The 16,851-nt window shown below is 40.2% G+C and overlaps 1 protein-coding gene across 4 annotated transcripts in view; it reads left to right on the top strand.

Annotated features, from left to right (window-relative positions):
- ARHGEF7 (Rho guanine nucleotide exchange factor 7) overlaps window positions 1–16,851 on the top strand; it is a 170,891-nt gene that overhangs the window by 89,406 nt on the left and 64,634 nt on the right. For all 4 annotated transcript variants that reach the window (XM_012751915.3, XM_012751920.3, XM_012751917.3 and 1 more), the window contains one exon: window positions 14,521–14,609. In XM_012751915.3, the coding sequence (XP_012607369.1) occupies window positions 14,521–14,609 (89 nt within the window). The remainder of the gene's footprint in view (window positions 1–14,520; window positions 14,610–16,851) is intronic.

The following is a 16,851-nucleotide window of genomic DNA, read 5'->3' as shown; positions in this document are numbered from 1 at the left end:
TTTATAAATTGAAGGTTTGTCTCAACCCTGCATTGAGCAAGTCTACCAGTGCTGGTTTTCCAACACATGCTCACTTCATGTCTGTGTCACAGTTTGGTAATTCTCACAATATTTCCAACTTTTTTATTATCATATCTGTTATAGTGACCTGTGATCCAGAGATCTTTGATGTTGTTATTCTAGTTGTTTTGGGGCACCACAGACTGTGTCCATATAAGATGGTGAACTTAATTGATAAATGTTGTGTGTGTTCTGACTGCTCCACTAACTGTTCCTTGTCTCCCTCCGTCTCTTTGGATCTCTCTATTCCCTGAGCCACAACGATATTGAAATTAGGCCAATTAATAACCCTGCAATGGCCTCTGTGTGTTCAAGTGAAAGGATGATTTGCATATCTCTCACTTTAAATCAAAAACTAGAAATAAATGAGTTTGGTGAGGAAGGTATACAGAAGAAAAACTTAGAAGCTAGCCAGGGTTGGTTCCTGAGGTTTAATAAGAAAAGAAGCTGTCTCCATAACATAAAAGTGCAGGTTGAAGCAACAAGTGGTGATGTAGAATCTGAAGCAAGTGATCTGAAAGATCATTGATGAAGGCGGCTACACTAAGCAACAGATTTTCAATATAGACAAAGCAGCCTTCTGTTGGAAGAAGTTGCCACCTAGGACTTTGATAACTAGAGAGGAGAAGTCAATGCCTGGCTTTTCGAAGCTTCAAAGGACAGGCTGACTCTCTTGGTAGGGGCTAATACAACTGGTGAATTTAAATGAAGCAGTGTGCATTGACCATTCTGAAAATCCTGGGGCCTTTAAAAATTATACTAAATGTATCCTTCTTTTGTTGTATAAATGGAACAACAAAGTCTGGATGACAACACATCTGTTTTCAGCATGGTTTATTGAATATTTTAAGGCCGCTGTTGAGACCTACTGCTCAGGAAAAAAAAAGATTCCTTTCAAAATATTATTGCTTATTGACAGTGTACCTGGTCACCCAAGAACTCTGATGGAGATGTACAAGGAGGTTAATACTGTTTTCATGCCTGCCAACACAACATCATTTGTAGCCCGTGGATCAAGTAGTAATTTGAACTTTTAGGTCTTATTTAAGTAATATATTTCGTAAGGCTATAGCTGCCATGCACGTGGGCAAAGGCAATTGTAAATATTCTGTAAAGGATTGCACTCTAGATGCCATTAAAAACATTCATGATTTATGGTAGGTGGTCAGAATATAAACATGAACGGGAGTTTGGAAGAAGTTGATTCCAGCCCTCATGGGTGACTTTCAGGGATTTAAGACTTTGATGGAGGTCAGGTGCTCATGCCTGTAATCCTAGCACTTTGGGAAGCTGAGCTGGGAGGATTGCTTGAGGCCAGGAGTTCAAGACTAGCCTGGGCAGTGTGGCAAGAAACCCTGTCTCACAAAAAATTAAAGAATTAGCTTGGTGTGGTGATGCACACCTGTACTCCCAGCTACTCGGGAGGCTGAGGTTGGAAGACTGCTGGAGCCTAGTAGTTTGAGGTTGCAGTGAGCTATGATGATGCCACTGTACTCCAGCTGATAGTGAGACCCTGTCTCTAAAAACACAAACAAATAAAAAACCCACTTCAGTGGAGGAAATAACTGTAGACGTGGTAGGAGTGTTAAGTGCCAAGAGAATTAGAAGTGGAACCTAAAGATTGACTGAATTGCTGCAATCTCATGATAAAACTTCTGTGGATGAGGTGTTGCTTCTTATGATGAACAAAGAAAGTAGTTTCTTGAGATGGAATCTGCTTCTGGTGGAAGATTCTGTGATCATGGTTGAAATTACAACAAAGGACTTAGAATATTCATAAACTTAGTTGGTAAAGCTGCAGCAGGATTTGAGAGGATTGACTTCAATTTTGAAAGACGTTCTACTGTGGGTAAAATGCTATCCAACAGCGTGGCATGCTACAGAGAAATCTTTCAGGAAAAGTCATCTAATGTGGCAGACTTCATTGTTGTGTTATTTCATTAGATTGGTGCAAAAATAATTGTGGTTTCAGACCATGAATTTTAAATCATTATAACTAGGCTTAAACACATCTTTATTAATCAAAATAGGAACCATTACAATCAACACATTTTTGTCAACGAGAAATAAGTTTGTTTATTCCTGTAGCGTAAAAATCTGAGCTTTGGGATTCAACGAACCCTTGGAAAGCATTTTCTGCATCCTGCTGGTTATGAAAGCGTTTTCCCAGCAAAAAGTTGTTAAGATGTTTAAAGAAGTGGTAGTGGGTTGGCGAGAGGTCAGGCGAATATGGCAGATGAGGCAAAATTTCATAGCTCAATTCATTCAACTTTTGAGTGTTGATTGCACAACCTATGATCAGACATTGTCATGGAGAAGAATTGGACCCTTTTTTTTTTTTTTTGAGACAGAGCCTCTCTTTGTTGCCCAGGCTAGAGTGAGTGCCATGGTGTCAGCCTAGCTCACAGCAACCTCAAACTCCTGGGCTCGAGCAATCCTCCTGCCTCAGCCTCCCAAGTGGCTGGGACTACAGGTTGTGCCACCATGCCCGGCTAATTTTTTCTATATATATTAGTTGACCAATTAATTTCTTTCTATTTATAGTAGAGACGGGATCTCACTCTTGCTCAGGCTGGTTTCGAACTCCTGACCTCGAGCAATCCGTCTGCCTTGGCCTCCCAGAGTGCTAGGATTACAGGCGTGCGCCTGGCCAGAATTGGACCCTTTCTGTTGACCAGTGCCAGCTACAATGCCAGGCATTGTAGTTTTCAGCGCATCTCATGGATTTGCTGAGCATAGTTTTTAGATGTAATGTTCCTTCAGGATTCAGAAAGCTGTAGTGGATCAGACTGGCAGCAGACCACCAAATAGTGAGCAATGACTTTTTGGTGCAGGTTTGGCCTTGGGAAGTGCTTTGGAGCTTCTTCTCAGTCCAACCACTGAGCTGGTCATCACCAGTTGTCATATAAAATCCACTTTTCATTGCACATCAAAATCCAATCAAGAGATGGTTTATTGGTGTGTACGATAAGAGAAGATGACACTTCAAAACAATGATTTTTTAATTCTCAGTCAGCTCACGAGGCACCCACTTATTGAGCTTTTTCACTTTTCCAATTTGCTTCAAAAGCTTAATGACTGTAGAATGGTCAATGTTGAGTTCTTTGGCAACTTTTCATGTAGTTGTAAGAGGATCAGCTTTGGTGATTGCTCTCAATTGGTGGTTGTCAACTTCTGATGGCTGCCCACTGCACTCCTCATCTTCAAGGCTCTCATCTCCTTTGCAAAACTTCTTGAACTACCACTGCACTGTATGTTTGTTAGCAGTTCCTAGGCCAGATGTGTTGTCGATGTTGTGAGTTGTCTCCCCTGCTTTATGACCCATTTTGAACTCAAATAAGAAAATCGCTGGAATTTGCTTTTTATCTAACATCATTTCCATAGGCTAAAGTAAACATAAAATAAACAGCAAGTAATAAGTCACTAGCAGAAAAACGTAAAGTGAGAAATGTACATTAAAATGATGTATAACATAACCACATTTATTTAAGAATGTATTCTAATATCAAATGGCAAATCTCAGCAATGGTAAAGCCAAAATTTCTTTTGCACCAACCTCGTAAGAAGTAGCCATCTGCAGCGACCACCCTGATCAGTCTGTAGCCATCAACAGTAAGGCAAGACCTTCCACCTCCAAAAAGATTGTGACTCGCTGAAGACTTAGATGATCGTTAGCTTTTTTTTTTAGAAATAAAGTATTTTAAGATGTGTAATTAAGGTGTGTACATTTTTTTAGACATAATGCTATTGCACACTTAGTAGACTACAGTATAATGTAAATATAACTTTTATATGTAGTGGGAAACCAAAAAGAATGTGCAGCTCTCTTTTTTGTGGCTGTCTGGAACCAAACCTGCAGTGTCTCTGAGATATGCCTGTATACCCTTTAGATCAGTGGTCCCCGACCTTTTTAACACCAGGGACTGTTTTCATGGAAGACAATTTTTCCATGGACTGGGAAGAGTGGGAATCATTTCTGGATGATTCAAGCACATTACATTTATTGTGTACTTTATTCCTATTATTATTATTATGTTGTAATATATAATGAAATAATTATACAACTCACCATAGGTTGGGGATTCCTGCATTAGATGATACCTTTTGACTCCCTATCTTCTCCTTCCCTCTTTCTTTCAAGCTGTTTATATTATTATTTTGTTCTTCTGTTGGTTCCCTTTATTGGCAATGCCAAATAATATACTTCAGTTTCATTTTGTATTTCAGTAACATTTGGTGGGTTATCTCCTGGTGCCCTGTTTTGTAACGTGAAGACTTACCTTGAGGCTCTTCTCTGCCCTTCCATATTCTGTCTTTGGTCAGCTACATTTTTCATATTGATTGTCAAAGTTGTTAACAATTGCATTTGGTCCTAAAACCACAACCAACATTTAATCAATAAATATTTACTTGAGTGACCACTGTTGTGGGAACTAAGAAATTCAGCAGTCGGAAAGCCATCCAGGTTTCTACCCATAAACTGTGAAGCTTCTCTGAGGTGGCCTGGGTAGCACATGAAGTAAGAGGAAGGTGGTCATCCTCCGTGCTCTCTGTTGCATCCAGAAAAGGGCAGGGGTGGGAGGGCACACTTTTATAGCATAAAAGAGACTTAGAAGCACAATAACCAGATGCACTGTGTAGACTTTGGTTCCTGATTCAAATAAGCCAACTACAAAAAGGCATTGTTGTGGCAGACACGGAGATTTGCATATAGACTAGACAGTAGATAACATTAAGGCATTATTATTAATGTTGTCAGGTGTGATAATGGCCTAATGTTCAGGTTTTGATTTCAAAACAAGAAAGGTTCCTGTGGCAAGATGGACACTGAAGTATTGATGGGTAAAGTGACATGGTTCTGGGAATTACGGTAATGCTGCTAGAAGAGCATTGGAAGGAATATAATAAGACTAGCCACAGGTTGATGACTGTTGAAGCTCAGTATGAGTGTATATGTATTTATTCTCTCTATTTTTATATATATTTATAAATTTTTATGATAAAGTTTAGGGGAAAAACAGTGATGGCACAAATATAACATTTTCAGACAAAGATCAAGTGTTTAATACAGTCTTAGCAAATCATCGCTATGAAGACATGCGATAAGGCTGTTGGACCCTGACAGGAAGGGGCACAAGATTCAGGAGACCTGGGGGCGAGCTGGTGAGCACACTGCTGGAGGGAGTTTGGATGAGTGTTGTTTTCGGGGCCAGGACTGGTCTGAATGAAGCAGGCAGTGTTGATGAACCCAGGCGTTGTTGGATCATTTGTACACATGGCAGATGGAGGGGTAGCCACGGCCAGGTGACTTTCAGTCAAGTAGAAGAGGGAAATAAAGAGTGACAAAAACTCCTAGTACCCTAAAAAAGGCAGAAAAAAAGCCTTATGGTAGTTGGATCCCTTGAAATTGCCAGTGTTTGTCATCCTTCGCCTTGGGCAGGCAGGAAAGGGCATTATATAATACATAAATTTCTAAACTGGCACCTGCTTTAGTCTAAGGAGTCAAGATTTATTTAGTTCTGGAAAGTATCTTTCTTGTCCAGAAAAAGTGTTGGCTTTTGCTCATTCCCTTTATTTTCTCCTGAAAATCCTATTATACATCTTACTTTGCCTTCGGTGGCTTTTGCTATTTTTCGTATTTTTTTTGTTTCTTTGTTTTACCCTGCTACATTAATTTTGAGTCCATTTCTCAAATCTGCCTTTTAGTTTATGAATTTCCTCTTTTGACATTAACCTGCCTGTGGAGATTTTCATTTTAGTTGCCATATTATTTATTCCTGAAAATTTTGCTTCATTCTTTTTCAGATGTTTTTAATTTTCATAGTGCCTTTATAATTCATTGTGGTCTTAATTTCTTATCTTTCCTGTCATTTTAAGCATAGAACTGATTCTCTCATCTTTGATTATCTTATTATTTCTACTCTTGGGGTATGAGTTTTTTTTTTTATTTCGGCATATTAGGTTATTAAGGTTTCAATAAATGCTCATTTCCCCCCCCCCTCCCCTCACAAGTCTGAGTCTCCAGCATGACCATCCCCCAGTGCACATCTCACTCATTATATATGTATATACCCGCCCCTCTCCCCCCTCCCACCTGCCTAATACCCTATTACTGTAGTACCTATGTGTCCACTTAGGTGCTGTTCAGTTAATACCAATTTGCTGGTGAGTATATGTGGTGCTTGTTTTTCCATTCTTGGGAAACTTCACTTAATAGTATGGGTTCCAGCTCTAACCAGGAAAATATAAGATGTGCTGTATCACCATTGTTTCTTAGAGCTGAATAGTACTCCATGGTATACATATACCACATTTTATTAATCCATTCTTGGATTGATGGGCACTTGGGCTGTTTCCACAGCCTTGCGATTATGAATTGTGCTACTATAAACATTCGAGTGCAGGTGTCTTTTTTGTAGAGTGTCATTGGATCTTTTGGGTAGATGCCCAGCAATGGGATTGCTGGATCAAATGGTAGATTCACTTGTATCGCTTTAAGGTATCTCCATATTGCTTTCCACAGAGGTTGAACTAGTTTGCAGTCCCACCAGCAGTGTAGGAGTGTTCCTCTCTCTCCACATCCATGCCAGCATTTATTGTTTGGAGACTTTTTGATAAAGGCCGTTCTCACTGGAGTTAAGTGATATCTCATTGTGGTTTTGATTTGCATTTCCCTGATGATTAGAGATGTTGAGCATTTTTTCATGTTTGTTGGCCATTCTTCTGTCTTCTTTAGAAAAATTTCTGTTCAAGTCCTTTGCCCACTTTTTAATGGGGTTATTTGATTTTTTCTTCCTGATTTTCGTGAGTTCTAAGTATATTCTAGTTATCAGTCCCTTATCAGATGCATAGGATGCAAAAATTTTCTCCCATTCTGTAGGTAGTCTGTTTACTTTCATGACTATTTCTTTTGCTGTGCAGAAGCTTTTCAATTTGATCATGTCCCATTTATTTATTTTTGTTGCTGCTGTGATTGCCTTTGGGGACTTCTTCATAAACTCTGCCTAGGCCAATGTCTAGGAGAGTGTTTCCAACTTTTTCCTCTAGAGTTCTAATAGTTTCATACCTTAGGTTTAAGTCTGTTATCCAGCATGAGTTGATTTTTGTGAGAGGTGAAAGGTGTGGGTCCTGTTTTAGCCGTCTACAGGTGGCTATCCAGTTTTCCCAGCACCATTTATTGAAAAGGGATTCTTTTCCCCAGCGTATGTTTTTGTCTGCTTTGTCAAAGATTAGATGGCTATATGAGGATGGTTTTATATCAGGATTCTCAGATCTGTTCCACTGGTCGATATTCTTATTTTTGTGCCAATACCATATTGATTTAATTACTACAGCTTTGTAGTATAGTTTGATATCTGGCATATTAATGCCTCCCATTTTGTTTTTGTTGCTTAGAATTGCTCTTGATATTCGGGGTCTTCTTTGGTTCCATACAAAGCGTAAAATTATTTTTTCTATATCTGTGAAGAATGCTGATGGGATTTTAATAGGTATTGCATTGAATCTGTAGATCAGTTTGGGTAGTATAGATATTTTGATGATGTTGAGTCTGCCTATCCACGAGCATGGTATGGATTTCCATCTGTTTACATCCTCTGCTATTTCCTTCTTCAGTGTTTCATAGTTCTCCCTGTAGAGGTCTTTTACCTCCTTGGTTAAGTATATTCCTAGGTACTTTAATTTCTCTGTTGCTATTGTGAAGGGAATTGAGTCTTTGATTTGGTTCTCAAGTAGATTGTTGTTGGCATATACGAATGCCTCTGATTTCTATGTATTGATTTTGTATCCTGAGACTTTACTGAATTCATTGATCAGTTCCAGGAGTTTCTTGGTTGAATCTTTGGGGTTTTCTAGATATGATATCATATCATCAGGAAACAGTGAAAGTTTGATCTCTTCTGCCCCTATTTGGATACCTTTAATTCCATTTTCCTGTCTGATTGCTGTAGCCAAGACTTCCAGCACTATGTTGAACAGAAGTGGAGATAGTGAGCAGCCTTGTCTGGTTCCAGTTCTAAGTGGGAATGATTTCAATTTTCCCCCATTCAGTATGATGTTGGCCATGGGTCTGTCATATATGGCTTGTATCATTTTTAGTTATGTCCCTTCTATGCCTATTTTCTTAAGTGTTCGTATCATGAAAGGGTGTTGAATTTTGTCAAAAGCTTTTTCTGCATCTATTGAAAGAATCATGTGGTTTTTGTTTTTGCTTCTGTTTATGTGGTGAATTGCATTTATAGATTTACGTATGTTGAACCATCCCTGCATCCCTGGGATGAAGCCCACTTGGTCGTGATGGATTATTTTTTTGATAAGCGTCTGTATTCGGTTAGCTAAGATTTTGTTGACAATTTTTGCATCTATATTCATTAGGGATATTGGTCTGTAGTTTTCTTTTTTTGTTGCATCCTTTCCTGGTTTTGGTATCAGAGTAATATTTGCTTCATAAAAGGTGTCGGGAAGGTTTCCGTTCTTCTCAATGTTGTGGAATCGTTTCTGCAAGATAGGTACTAGTTCTTCTTTGTAAGTGTGGTAAAATTCGGGTGTGAAACCATCTGGACCGGGACTTTTCTTTTTAGGGAGATTTTTAATTGCTGTTTCTATTTCAGCTGTTGAGATTGGTCTGTTCAGGGAATCTATTTCTTCCTGGTTGAGCCTAGGGAGGCTGTGTGTTTCTAGAAATTTGTCCATTTCTTCCAGATTTTCCAGTTTGTGTGCATAAAGATTTTTGTAGTATTCATAAATTATATCTTGTATCTCTTTGGGATCAGTTGTGATATCTCCTTTTTTGTTCCTGATGGAGCTTATTAGAGATTTCTCTTTTCTGCTTTTTGTTAGCTTAGCCAATGGTGTGTCAATTTTGTTTATTTTTTTCAAAGAACCAACTTTTTGTTTTATTAATCTCCTGAATAGCTTCCCTGTTTTCAATTTTGTTCAGTTCTGATTTGGGGTTGGCCTCTTCTTCTTTTTCCAGCTCTTTGAGTCGTTTCGTTAGATTGTCTATTTGTGATCGTTTTGTCTTTTGGTTATAGGCATTTATGGAGATAAACTTTCCTCTCAGAACTGCTTTAGCTGTGTCCCAGAGGATTTGATAACTTGTCTCTCCATTGCCGTTTTGTTCATAGAATTTTTTTATTTCCATCTTGATTTCTTCATTTATGAAGTAATCATTTAGTAGGAGGTTGTTTAATTTCCACATTTTTCTGTAGAAATGTGAGTATCTGTTAGGGTTGATTTCTAGTTTTATTCCACTGTGATCTGAGAAGGTACATGGTATGATTTCTATTTTATTAAATTTCTTGAGATTTACTTTGTGTCCTAGGATATGGTCAATCTTAGAGAATGTCCTGTGAGCTGATGAGAAGAATGTATATTCAGTGGATTTGGGGTAGAATGTCCTGTAGATGTCAGTCAGACCCAGTTGTTCCAGGGTTTTGTTTAAGTCCATTATTTCTTTATTAATTTTCTTCTTGGAGGATCTGTCTGGTGTTGTCAGTGGGGTGTTGAAATCTCTGGTGATTATGGAGGTGCTATTAATCCATTTGCTTAGATCCAGTAAGGTTGCTTTGTGAAACTGAGTGCACCTAAGTTGGGTGCATATATATTTAAAATTGTTATCTCTTCTTGTTGAAGTGTTCCCTTCACCATTATATAATGACCCTCTTTGTCTTTCACTACTTTCGTTGGTTTAAAAACTAAATCATCTGCAATTAGAACTGCCACGCCAGCCTTCTTTTGGCTTCCACTTGCCTGGAATACTGATCTCCACCCTTTTACTTTTAGTCTATATGCATCCTTGCAGGTTAGATGTGTTTCCTGAAGACAGCATAGACTTGGCCTGTATTTTCTTATCCATTCAGCCAGCCTATGTCTCTTGAGTGGAGAGTTTAAGCCATTCACATTTATTAAGAGAACTGATAGGTAAGATAGATTACTGTTCATTCTTTTGGGTTGGATGTTGTTGCTTTGATTTCTCTCTTGAGCCATTGTATTATCCGGCCTTTAATCTTTGGGTTTTGGTTGTTTTTATATTCGTAAGTTTTTATTATGGTGTTCTGTGCGTAACACTGTTTTGAGTACTTCTTGTAGGACTGGTGTTGTCCTGGTGAATTCTCTGCGACATTGCTTGTCTGAGAATGTCTTTATTTCTCCTTCATATACGAAGCTTAGTTTTGCAGGGAATAAGATTCTAGGGTGGGCATTGTTTTGTTTCAGAAGAGTGAGAATGGGGCCCCAGTCTCTTCTTGCTTGTAAAGTCTCTTTAGAGAAGTCTGGTGTTATTCGAATTGGCTTTCCCTTGTATGTCACTTGCTTCTTTCGTCTTAGAAAGGGCTCTTAGAAGGGCCTCTTTAGTTGATATTTTGGTTAGTCTGATGACTGCATGTCGTGATGTCTTCCTGTTTGCATTGAATCTCCCAGGGGTCCTCTGAGCTTCTTGAACTTGTATATTGAGATTTTGAGCAAGGCCTGGGAAATTTTCCTCTATTATATCTTCAAATAGCTTGTCCAACCCTTGAGTGTTGTCTTCTTCCCCTTCTGGTAACCCTATGACCCTCACATTAGGTTTCTTCACATAATTCCACATCTCTTGTAGGCTTTGCTCTTTTCTCTTGTTTCTCTGTTCTATCTCTGTGACGGTTTTATTTAGTTGGAGGGTGTTATCTTCAATCTCTGAGATTCTTTCTTCTGTTTGATCTACCCTGTTCTTGAGACTTTCCACTGTATTTTGTAGTTCCCTGAATTGATTCTTCATTTCCAGGAGTTCGGTTAAACTTTTCTTCATTGTGTCTATTTCTTTAGTGAACTTTTGTTCTAGGTCCTGGAGGCTTTTTGTGGTTTCTTTGTGTTGGTTATTGAGTTGTTGTTGCAGCTCGGTGAGTGTTCTTATGATCCACATACGAAATTCCTCTTCTGTCACTTTGGTTGCCTTATTTTGTTTGGTGTCCGTTTCTAGGGTGCTGGTGCTCCTCTTTGAGGGTATGTTTTCCGTTTGGTTCTTCATATTTCCTGAGTTCTTTCGCTGATTTCTTCCCATGTTGATCAGTTGTTGTTTCTTTCCTTTAGGTTTTTGTTTGGGTATTCACACGCCTTGGTTACTTTCTGAGCCGTTAGGTGGTATATGTGGGTGAGATTTGACCACTCCCTGTATAATCAGTCAGTGGGTGCCGTGAAAAGGTTATGCAGGATGCCGTCCCTGTCAGTTGGTGGCGCTTGCTTGGAGGAACAGGCTATGCTGTTGTTTTTGTGTCTTGTTACCAGCTCTTGTTCTGGGCGGACCTGGGTTGGGTAAGCCTGCCCTCAGGCACCACCAATGCCGTTAGCAGGGGTCAAAGTTCTGTTCTCTGTTTCCAGGAAAAGCTGTCAGGGAGGGGCTGGAATGGCCCTGCTCAGCCAGAAAGTCTGCGTGTGGGGGTCGGGCTGTCTGAGACCTGTAATCTGGAGCGGGCCTGGCTTCTTTCCACCCTCCCCAACTCCACAGCTGCTCCTGGGCCTCTTCCAGCAGGCCAGACCACACGCCACCAAGCCTCCCTGGACTGTGATGCCGGCGGGAAGGTTGCCTGTGCAGAAACGCCACCTGGCCTGCATGTACAGCTTCCTTTTGGGAGGAGGGTTGCCCTCTAGGACGCCGATCTGCCCCTGGAGGCACACACACCTCAGTAGGCTGTTCACGTATGTCCCTTCTGTGCCCCGGACAATGCTAGACCTCGGTGCACGGGATCTGGTCTCTAGGTCCGACCTCTGGGTCCCAGAGTTCAAACTGTATCCCCACCAGGGAGAGGAGTTCTGGTCCCAATTCACCCACAGGGAGCCCAAGCTGGGTCTGGTCTCTCAACCTCTGGGTCGGCACCGTTCTCCTGGGAACACCGTGCCAGCAGCACCTGGGAGGGCTGGTGGGTAGGGAACTCACAGTCTGAGTTCCCCTGAGTCATCTGTAGGGTCCCAAAAGGGAAGGTCCAGTTCCCTGGAGGTGCCTCCGGCTGGTGGCTGTATTGTCTCTTTGGGGAGCCACGGGTAGGGCCGGGGGAGGGGAGAAGAAGGCAATATGGCGCCTGCCGCGTGGCTCGGGTCTGTGCACACGGAGGTGGCTGGAGGGAGTTGGGAGCCTGGTGCCGCATTCGCTACAGGCTCACCGCTAGCTGGCGGCAGCCATCTCTGGGCTGGTGTCTGCAGGTCTCTCCACCTGCTGGGGAGCCCACCAGCAGTCCCAAATGCAGGGGAGGGGAAACGGAAAATCCACCTACCCTTCCCGCTGGTCTCAGCTTCCAGTTCTCCTCCGCAGCCTCCTCCTGTGGAGTCTCCCGGGTTCTCAGGTACCCCTCCTTCTGGCTCTCGTCCGCTGTGTGCTCGTCTTCTTGCTTCTTTTTTCTGATTTCTGCTAGAATCTGTCTTTTCTGCAGAGACACTCTGTCTGGCGGTGTTTCTTGTCCACCATCTTGATCCTCCCCCCTGAGTTTCTTTATATATTGCATCTACTTACACTGTCTTGGAGGTTCTTAGCTACAGATAAGAGATTGAGAAGGGAATTGTGATAGATTGATTTTCCACCTTGTATATCTTATAGTTTAGAAACAATTTGTTTCCCATGAAGTTCTGTTTTTCATCTCAAGGGCAGAGGGAATTCCTTCAACTAGCAATGACACCTGTTTTGTTCTTTATTTTCAAGCATTTGGAAAAATGTCATAGTGAGGCATTAAAGGAAAATGTATGTATATAGTTCCATAGGAGAAGGGAATCTAAGGTTAAAGATTATGAGTTTTGTTTTGGACATTTTGGGCTTCTGTTGCTGAAAACATATTGGGGATATTGAATAGACAGTTGGTGTTGGGAGCCTGAAGCTTGGGAGTGTTTGGGGTGGAGGTACTTTTTTTGAAGTACTGCCTGAATCCCTGGGACTGTGAGATTGTGGATGGTGGAGGCAGCATGGGGAGAGAAAGAGAGGAGGGCCAAGGAGAGAGATTGTGAACAGTTGGCACTCAGGTCCTGTCAGCTCACACACCGGAGGGAGGGATGTGCTCTGCCCAGTAACAATGATTCACTCACACAGCATGGTTCTTGGAGAGGAGGTGAGGTTTGAGGGGAATTGGTGTGAACCAAGTCCCCTAGGAAAAGCTCATCAGAGTTTCCTGGGAAACAATGTAGAAGAAGCCTCTTTCTTCCCTTTGTCCCCCACAAGCCTCGATTTGACACCACGTGTCTATATATAGCCCTGGAGAGTCAGTGATAGATACATACCCATCTACCCATGTCATAGAACCAATGGTAGACAACTACACATATATCCCATAGAACCAACGGTAGACACACACAGCCCATCCATACCACCTATGACAGAGAAATACACACAGCCCATCTATAGAACCTAAGATAGACACGCCTCCACCATCCATAGAACCTACGATAGACACACACATACACCCCATCCATAGAACTTGTGATAGACAGACACACACCACCTCCCATCCATAGAACCTATGATGGACACACAACACATACCATCTGTAGAACCTATGATAGACACACACCACCTCCCATTCATAGAACCTGTGATAGACACACAACACACACCATCTGTAGAACCTATGATAGACACACACACCATCCATAGAACCTGTGATAGACACACAACACACACCATCTGTAGAACCTATGATAGACACACACGCCCATCCATAGAACCTATGATAGACACACACATACACCTCCACACACACCATTCATCTGTAGAACTGATGATAGACACACGCACATACACCGTTTATTTGTAGAACCAATGATAGACACAGAAACACAATGCCATGTTTGTGTTTAGCAAGTGCTTCTTCAGTATCTATTATGCTGAGTAAATATGGTGAATAAAAGCAGTGCAATTGTAAAACATTTGAGTCCTTGCTGCAATCATGACAGCTTTAATTGTTGTGCCTGATGTGGAGGTTCTTAAGGCCCTGTGGTTTTTTCTTGTTTGTGCCCCTGCTTGAAGTGATTTTTCTTTTTCTTCCCATCTCTTGTATATGATGGTTATTTCAAGCTTTGAGCCAGATGCTGCTTGTTTAGAGCTCTTTGCATTCTCAGTGATACAAATCCCTAAAATTTAGTCTAGAACTGTGATCTTGATGTTTTAATACTGTTACATATCTGCCAGCGTTTTCTCCTTCTGTGTAATGTTTTATATTCACACACTATTAAGTGTATGTGGAACTTAAACTGTTCTGGTTTTAGCTGACATTTGCGGAGCAGAATTGCTCGGATGTTTCCACTCGCACCTGGGAGAACAGGGTGGGCGATGGGTGTGCGGTGACTGTGGGGCTTTGGTGAGCCGAGCCTGAGAGAGACCTCACTTTCCTTTTTGGTTTGCACATTGAGTTGCAGCTGCCTGATGAGTAGCCTTGGGCTGCATGAAGGGCCGGTGTGTTTTGTCATCCTGGTGTTGATCAGTAAAAGTCCATTACATTTTTATTTCAGAAAAGCCTGTGTCTCCCAAATCAGGGGCGTTGAAGAGTCCTCCCAAAGGATTTGATACGACTGCCATTAACAAAAGCTATTATAATGTGGTGAGTAACTGTGAAACATTTTTATATATAATTAGTTTTTTTAATGTCTCTAAAATTTAATGTAGAATATAGGTTAATTACCTAAAATACGAAGAAGGAAATAAAAATCATCCACTATCTACCACAAAGATATGACCACCATTAATGCTTTGGTATATTTCCTTCTAATCTCTATGTACTTTAGCAATTTTATGTTTTTGTTTTAATATTGTATATATGGGAATGTACCTTGGTCTTGTCACATAACATAGTGCTGTCATTATCTCCTAATACCATGACAAGTTTCAAAAATGAGATTTGGAAAGATGTATAATGTGCTTTAAAATTTTTATGTGTGTTGAGTGCCATTATATTAGTATTTGGAGTAGACCGTAAGTACTTTAGACCAATCCAGTTTCCAGTTTATTTTATATCTTAATGTAGACTTTCCCAGGATTGATGTATTATATATCAAATGGCATGGAATTAGAGGAGCATGTCTAGAATGTCTTTATACATGTTAAAGACAGGTGTTTCTGAAATTTGCTACATTTTGAAACTTAATACAATCAGTTTGTAAGCTTAAAAATCTGTGGTATTAGTCTGTATAACCTAAATCTTTGTTCCTAAACAATTGCATATGCTATAGAAATGGAAAATAACATTCTTTATTTAGGTACAATTTTAAATTGCTGGTATATATCTAGTTGGTATGGTAATGGCAGAATAAATTCTTTAAACATGTACATATTTTGAATTCTGTTTTAAATATGCATTTATTTTGTTATTTCCCCACTCCCAATCTTTATTTTCATTGTCAAGAGATACAAATACAAACACATGAGACCTTTGAATTTTTTATGTGAAATAGCAGTTGATTAATATTTCTTTGCAACAGCACTTTCATCATATTTCATTTTCTGTACCTGTGTTAAGAAATGATCTTTAAACTGTGACAAATATGAGTCAGCTCTACCACATGGACCTATTTACCACAGCCTTGTGCTGTGGGTCTTACACATTCAGCTTTCTCTTAAGCATCTACCTTCCATTTGCTTCAGTATCTTATTACAGAACAAATTGGCCTTGGGGAAAACTTCCTCATTTAACACATATTCATCAGGTGCCTACTCTGTGCCAAGCACTATTAATGGCACCAGGGATATACAATGAACAAAAATGGCAGAAGTTTCTTCCTTTGTCGAGCTTACATTCTTGTGGGTGGATGCAGTTGTTTTCTCTCACCTCCTGCCTGTTTTTATTGCCTTCTCTTTTTCATAATTTCATTTCTTAACCTCATTAAAAGGTTACTTTGTTCTTAATTGACCTCAATTAACTAATTAACCTAATTAGCTGCTTAATTGACCTTGCTAACATTCTTTGACTTTTTTTCTTTGTGTTTGGTCACCTCCAGATTCTTCTCTTCCTTAGAAATCCTTAGTTTAGTCTTAGCCTCTACCCAACCCTTTTTCTGCTTTTTTTTTTTAACTTGTCTTCATCTGACCATTTGGACTCTGACTTCCACCTCTACTCTGTCAGCTCTCAGAGCATCACACTCCTTGCCAAATGTCTGCTGACCTAAAGTTCTGTGTGCTGGTGGCCTTTTATTGTGCTCTTAGCTCTCTGCACTGCCTCATTCCTTTTCCTCCTGGGAATGTTTGCTCCTTGGACATGGTCTGGTAACTTCTTTGCTTTTTAGAAGGTAATGTGATACATGTGGTTTTGTGTACATGGCTACAAACAAAAACAAAAGTCTTTTATGGGTCTCATGGTAGGAAAACTGAAGTTTTAACTCCTGGAGCTGCCTTTTCCCCTTTCATTTTATGTGAGATATTGCTTTTCTGGGAAGGCTTCATGTGTGAATAAAGCCGTCATAATCCACAGTGATGTAGCAAAGACAGAGTTACTTTACTTCTGTTGTAGTTCATGTCCAAATAATTGTGTTAGAAGAAATGAGTTACTGGCTTCTATTAATCTTTCTTCCATTAGATACTGTGTAAAACTAGGCAACCATGCTTTTCTAGAAATCTTGATGGTTTGTTTTTCTTTGCATTAAATGTTCTGTACTGCTCTTCAGTTTGAAGCATAGTCAGCACTTTTTTTAGTTTTCTTTCTCTCACTGTCCTTATACAGGGAAAGTAGCCTATCTATCATATAGATTTTTTTCTTTGTGTCCACCTTCTATGCAGAATGTTGGGAAAACACCTTGACCTCAGAATCTCATCTAAATTGTTATTTATATAAAGCTGTATTAGTAAACAGT

The sequence above is a fragment of the Microcebus murinus genome, chromosome 13 (genome assembly GCF_040939455.1).
Source record: "Microcebus murinus isolate Inina chromosome 13, M.murinus_Inina_mat1.0, whole genome shotgun sequence".
Lineage (NCBI taxonomy): Eukaryota > Metazoa > Chordata > Mammalia > Primates > Cheirogaleidae > Microcebus > Microcebus murinus.
Note: the sequence above shows the minus strand (reverse complement) of the source record. Positions and strands in the feature narration are given on the sequence as shown.